At 40.2% G+C, this 6,840-nt stretch overlaps 1 protein-coding gene across 2 annotated transcripts; it reads left to right on the forward strand.

Annotated features, from left to right (window-relative positions):
- Positions 330-6,323, forward strand: LOC8082822 (MADS-box transcription factor 13). Of its 2 annotated transcripts, none has more exons than XM_002441944.2 (8): positions 330-562; positions 1,734-1,929; positions 4,091-4,175; positions 4,662-4,726; positions 5,078-5,177; positions 5,408-5,449; positions 5,549-5,590; positions 5,752-6,323. In XM_002441944.2, the coding sequence occupies exons 2-8, from the start codon at positions 1,748-1,750 to the stop codon at positions 6,043-6,045; spliced, it is 810 nt and encodes a 269-aa protein (XP_002441989.1). In that variant the 5' UTR covers positions 330-562; positions 1,734-1,747; the 3' UTR covers positions 6,046-6,323. The 2 variants fall into 2 exon arrangements, with proteins under 2 accessions (XP_002441989.1, XP_021301477.1); XM_021445802.1 differs by lacking the exon at positions 330-562 and adding an exon at positions 591-673.

Here is a 6,840-nt window from a genome sequence, read left to right on the forward strand (position 1 = left end):
CCGGAACGGAACCGGCCGGGTTTCTTATTCAGTTTATATATATATATATATATATATATATATATATATGTAAACTGCAGTTGCACTGCACACATTACCAGTTCTTGGAGACACAAAACACACAGAGAGAGAAAAAGCAGAGGCCATAAACAAAAATGCTTTAAGAATATATGTAAAGATGTCTAAATGGCTATATATGGTTAAGCAAGATAGCAGGCGCTGGTCATCAGTGGTATTGGCCTTTTGCCCTTGCTGTGCTGTGCCATCTCTCTCTCTCTCTCTCTCTCTCTCTCTCTCTCTCTCTCTCTCTCTCTCTCTACGCTCATCTCCTCTTTTTCTCTCCTGCTGCAGCCTTGCTTCTGATCCCATCCCACTCTCCCACCCTTCCTTTCCGTTGCGCGCATTGCCTGGCCTGGCCGGCCTGCTATTAAGCCAACTTTACCCCCCTCACGCTGGCTGGAGAACGCAGAAGAGAGGAGGGATCGGAGGAACCAAACTAGGAGTAGAGTCCCCTTTCCTAGCTTGCTTGCAAGTCCAAGAAACTAGCAGAGAGAGGAACAAGGTAGAGTAGTATCGCTTTTCCCTTCTAGGTTATCTCTTTACATGCTAAAAAATTCCAGCCGTATTTCTTTCTGCATCAGTTCTGTCTGTGATACATCGATCTTGTGATCCGGTATGTAGTTTCAGCTAGCCAGCCGATCGATCTCGAGTCGTTTGTACTTTCTCCCTTTGAGGAAAGAACTCCCCCCTTTTCTGTGCTTCGAGTTCTTGGAAGGAAAACCATGCCGTCGGCTTCTCCTAGTTGGATGATGCTTCTTTGTTTATTTACACTTGATTTCCGTTTTTTCCTGCTTTCTATATGTATGTATAGTATCTTCTGGGGCTGTCTTTCCCTGCGTTACTAAGCTTTGCAAAGGTTTCAACTTTTTGCTTCTGTGATGAGATTTCTCCTCCCAGCAGCACGGCTTGACTAGATCTTTGATCTTTTATACATGGGGGAGGAAAAAAAAAGGCAATACGCTATATATGCAGTTGCAGCACACACATATATCCAGCTCCCGGCTGCTTCTTGCTTTTGTGATGATAATTCAACTTGCCCTGATTATATTCTTGCCTACCTAGAATTGTCTAAAGTTTGTTTGCTAGATTTTGTTGCTTCTTTTCGCATCTGATCCTTTATCTTCTTCTGAGCGATCCACGAGTTCTTCCAGTTGAAAGAACTGGGTGAAGATGAGCTTTCTCTTCAAGGAAAGGAAAAAGAAGCAGCTCCTTGTTATTGTCCATCTCATTACTCATTTGTCCTTGTTTCGTGTTTTTTTAGCTTCTTTTCCCCATCTATGTTTCGCGCCGATCCGAAAGAACCAACTCGTAGATCTTGTGTTCTTGTGGCTCTGGTTTCGTTTACATGATCGTCTTGCCCAGCATCGATCTGTGTTCTTTTCCGGGCCGAGAGAAACTTTAACTGATCGAGCCTGCCAGGCATCGATCTGTCCAGTCGTGAGTTCGTCTGTCAAATCATGGAAAAATTTGTGCGTATATTCTCTTCTGTCATTTCTGTCGCCTCGGGCGGATTAATTCTTGAATCAATCCGTGTTCTCCTTTTTCCCTTTGCACCCCATGAAATTGTTTGCCAGTGTACTACTGTGGCTAGATCTATCAAGCTGCTCTAGTTCGTCGGTCCCTTGAATTCTCTTTGCTCTCATGAGAAAAAACTTGCTGGCTGCTGCTTTCAGCTGCGATCTCCAGCATGGGGCGGGGAAGGATTGAGATCAAGAGGATCGAGAACAACACGAGCCGGCAGGTCACCTTCTGCAAGCGCCGCAACGGGCTCCTCAAGAAGGCGTACGAGCTCTCCGTCCTGTGCGACGCCGAGGTGGCCCTCATCGTCTTCTCCAGCCGCGGCCGCCTCTACGAGTACGCCAACAACAGGTGCGTGAGATGCACTGCGAATCTTGCGTCTCGGCAGCCCTGTGAATCAATGCTTGATTCCTTTTTAGGATGTCATTGCATCATTGCATGCTCAAGTTATCGACTTGCTGTTGCCTTGTGGTGACTTTAGATGAGTAATCAGCAGAAAAAACAAATCTGATTCATTGGTACTGCAGTGGCACTAATTTGGGAGGATTTAGTTCTTGGTAGTTCATGGATATAAGATATACAAATTAGGTTCTCTTTTTTTTGGTTCATTCATACATGTGTCAAGTTCGTCTTATGTGACCAGTGATCGACTGGGAGGGCACATCGTTCATCATATATATAGTAATATACATACAGAACCATTTTATTAAAAATGCAAAGTCACCAAGAAAACTAGCACATGCTTATATAATCTTACTGGATTTTTCGTCTGTACGTTAGCTAATATAAAGTTGATTGTTATACTTGAGCCACTTCTTTTGAGTTCCCATCCATAGATCAAAATGCTATAATGGTTTATCTTGTTGTTAAGCCACCACTTTGTATCAAATTGGTGATTGTATTTTGTCCTGTTATATCTTGTTTGTGCAAGGACTTGATTGACTGCATATGCACGCATAAATTGGAACTGTGCAAACTGATGTTCCTTTCATGCATTGTTTACTATTCAAAATGCATGTTATTTAGATTTTAGTTTTAGAACTGAATTTTGAGTCAGATTTGTGTTTTTGGTCAGATTTGTTTTGTAAACTTTCTCTCCACCATTTGTTCCAGTGTTTTAATTAATAAGTTGACCTCATTCCTCTGCCTAGAGGATAAACCAGATATTTAATTTTCATAATTAAAAAAATGTTATTTGCATTTTCAGAGCTAAAGTATCCATGCTCTCTAGCTAGCTTAACATATCTCTCATTTATCACACATTATTAGGTTCAATCCAATTGATAAGAATGCATTTGCATAGTGCTAGACGAAAATTTTTTTGTCCACACGTCTTCTGCCCTATCAGATACCTTTACATGCTCCTCGGTCTCTCACACACACAGAACACAAAAAATAAGGAGATGTCATATCCCCAGCAGGTCCCCCTGTTATCCTTTGTCTGAGAGGACGTACGTTGCAACGTACACAGTACTGACCTGACCATAAACTAGCTGTCAAGAGTTTCCCTTTGCTCGCATCCTGCTAGTAGCAGAACGTATGGTACCCTCATCTGCAAACTTGCAATGGCTTACAAACTCGCCCTTCCTCCTATATTCGCGGTGCTTGCTCTCCCTTCTATGATGCAAAGTGTCAATCAACAACAAATGCACACGATGCTCCATTCCTCTCCTGTGCTTCATTCTGCCAAGCAAGCAAGTTTTTCAACAGCAGAAGCAATGATGATAGCACAGCTGCATGCATTTTTATTCTTTGCACAAATTTGCAACGGGACACTTGGTCACATGCATTGACTGGGTACACGTTTCATATACTCCATGTGTAAAGTTTCACTTCATAATTAGGCCTTGTTTAGTTCCCAAAAAATTTTGTAAAATTTTTCAGATTCCCCGTCACATCAAATCTTTAGACGCATGCATAGAGTATTAAATATAGATGAAAATAAAAACTAATTGCACAGTTTGGTCGAAATTGACGAGACGAATCTTTTGAGCCTAGTTAGTCCATGATTGGATAATTTTTGTCAAATACAAACGAAAGTGCTACAGTGTCGATTTTGCAAATTTTTTTAACTAAACAAGGCCTTAATGGCTTTCACCTGTTTCGTGTTACTGTTACTGCTGTGGTCTTTTGTCTTGTGAACATATATTATGCCTTGTTATTTATCAGTGTACAAGAGCACACAGATGGAGGCTGCATTGTCACTTCAGTATACTGACACCTTGCATCTTCATACATTTTGCTATTCCCACCGAAAACCAAAAAGTTTTCAAGATTCTTCGTCACATCGAATCTTGCGGCACATGCATGAAGTATTAAATATAAATAAAAACAAAAACTAATTACATAGTTTGCCTGTAAATCGCGAGACGAATCTTTTGATCTTAGTTAGTCCATGATTGAACAATGTTTGCCACAAACAAACGAAAGTGCTACAGTAGCGAAATCCAAAAACATTTCACATCTAAACAAGGCCTTTGTTTCATTGTTGATTGATCTGGTTTGGCTGCAGCGTGAAGGCTACGATTGAGAGGTACAAGAAGGTACACACCGTTGGGTCTTCCTCTGGGCCCCCACTCTTAGAGCACAATGCCCAGGTAAATAATACCAACTCATGACAGGCTGACAGCTATATATAAACCTTACTGTTCTTACAGTAAAATATGGTGGTGATTTTATGATTTACAGTTTTTTCTGATTCATACACGTACTGAGAGTTTGCATAAGATTCTTCTGAAAGTAACTTTGACATTAGTACTAGGCTGTATGTAGTGCATGAGAAGATTAAACATATGTGCAGCATGTCCTAAATCTATATACTAAATCTACATTTTTTATGATCATGCTGAGCTGAGCCCTACCGGCTTGTGTCAGAACAAGCAGTGAAATATGATAGAATGAAAATAAAATTTCTAAAAGTGAAATAGTCATACACCTGAAACAAAGTAGTTTTCAGACCCCTCTGGTTACTGAGTACTGACTGGAACTGAATATTCCATTTATTACTTAATTTGACCTTGGATACTGTACAAAATTATGAGATCCATCTGATCCTTTCCTCCAATTTGTTTTATCTGCTGAAGCAATTCTACCAGCAAGAATCCGCAAAACTGCGCAACCAGATTCAGATGCTGCAAAACACTAACAGGTACACGAGCCTTACTTGTGTAGTCTGCACAGTATTTACTTTCTAACCTAGGCCTTGTTTAGTTCCGTGTAGCACTTTCGTTTTTATTTGACAAACATTATTCAATCATGAAGTAACTAGACTTAAAAGATTTATCTCGTGATTTACAGGTAAACTGTGCAATTACTTTTTATTTTCGTCTATATTTAATGCTCCATGCATGTACCGCAAGATTTGATGTGATGGAGAATTTTGAAAAAAATTTGGTTTTCGGGGTAAACTAAACAAGGCCCTACTGATAAGAGGATTATTGTGATAAGTGACTGAAAGTACGTACTGCCTGTATTTTGATTCTGTTTCTCCCTTGTGAAGGCACTTGGTCGGTGATTCTGTGGGAAACCTGACACTCAAGGAGCTGAAGCAGCTGGAGAGCCGCCTTGAGAAAGGCATCTCTAAGGTCAGGGCCAGGAAGGTATGTAATGTATAACATTTGCCAAACCATCTTTTGCAAACTAATCATAACTTCATAAGCTAAGTGAGATTTAATTCTTCATATAGTACATAATCTGACCATCAATTCCTTCCCAAGTTGGTTTTGTTTCAATAATTCTTCAAGTTCTGATGTAATTGTGAGTTTTTTGAGGCAAATTTAATTGTGAGTTCGTATGTCAGACTCTGATTGCTGAATTATTCTTGTTTCAGAATGAGCTGCTGGCTGCGGAGATCAATTACATGGCCAAAAGGGTAACATATATATACATGTCACCTACAAAAACCTAGATGTCATTCATTTTAGCTAATCCTGTTTGGATTCATTCATTTTGCATCATATCTTGTCTGCAGGAGACTGAACTTCAGAATGACCACATGAACCTCAGGACCAAGGTATGCTTGTTGTCACTGTCAGAAACAAGAACCAACGCTTTTCTTTTTGTTGCATATATATAGCCTAGCGTTGAAAGTAAAGAAAAAACTAAGTAATTAATAGTCTTGAGAATTAAACATGCGTGTGTGGTAACTGAACATTTTGTCAATTGTCTTGTCAGATTGAGGAGGGAGAGCAACAGCTGCAGCAGGTGACCGTGGCCCGGTCTGTCGCAGCAGCAGCAGCAGCCACCAACGTGGAGCTGAACCCATTCTTGGAGATGGATACCAAATGCTTCTTCCCTGGCGGCCCCTTCGCGACGCTGGACATGAAGTGCTTCTTCCCTGGCGGCTATCAGATGCTGGAAGCGACGGCGGCACAGCACCGCCAGATGCTCACCACTGAGCTAAACCTCGGCTACCAACTGGCGCTGCCTAACTCTGACGCTGCCAACAATAACCCTCATCAGTTCTAAACCGCATGCACGAGAAGCTTTTCAAGCGAACTGTGTGACCCATGGAAGCTGGCTGTTGCCCTCTAGCTGTTCTTGGCTTCCATAACCTTATTGTGATGTGTATTGTTGTGTACTTGTGTGTGATTCTCCTTGCTACTCTACTGATGGAGAACTAAACCTAATCGATTAGACATAATGATCAAATGCTACAGCATCTATGAGGCTGCGATCAGGTTAAGTTAAAAACATATATACTGATTGCTTAAATGGGTTTACGACAATGCTAATTGTTGCTTCTATTGGCTCAACTTTCTTGGTTCCAGTTTTGGACATAGTTTGTTTGACATGGTATTGTATTATATTCTGCACACAATACTCCACAGTAAGAAGTAAGAATATTTCAAAAGTGGGAATGGTGTAGTGAACCGATAAGGAAATTATTATTCTTTTTGTGAAATTGGTTCTAGAAGTGCAGTTTGTGATATAGCTATACATATGCCAATAAAATTATAGATTTATGATGCGGGTTTTAGACGGAGTAGTTTTGGCTTTTTGGGATACTTTTTCATCTATTATGTAGATAGTTTGTGATTTTTTTTTTACATTTTGATATGTTGCATTAGTCTAATATGAGTAACTTTCATGATACCTCAAAATACATGTTCATACAAAATATTTAGATAATTGTTTCAAACATCTAGAGTTTTTGTTTGTACATGAGTAAATTCTATTGGGACATAAAACCTGTTCTAAATTTGCCAATTCAATAGTAGTGTGGCCTTTCAATTAAGATGGGAAAGAGGGTTTAAGACCACA

Source organism: Sorghum bicolor, chromosome 8 (assembly GCF_000003195.3).
Source record: "Sorghum bicolor cultivar BTx623 chromosome 8, Sorghum_bicolor_NCBIv3, whole genome shotgun sequence".
In the NCBI taxonomy this organism is placed as follows: Eukaryota; Viridiplantae; Streptophyta; class Magnoliopsida; order Poales; family Poaceae; genus Sorghum; species Sorghum bicolor.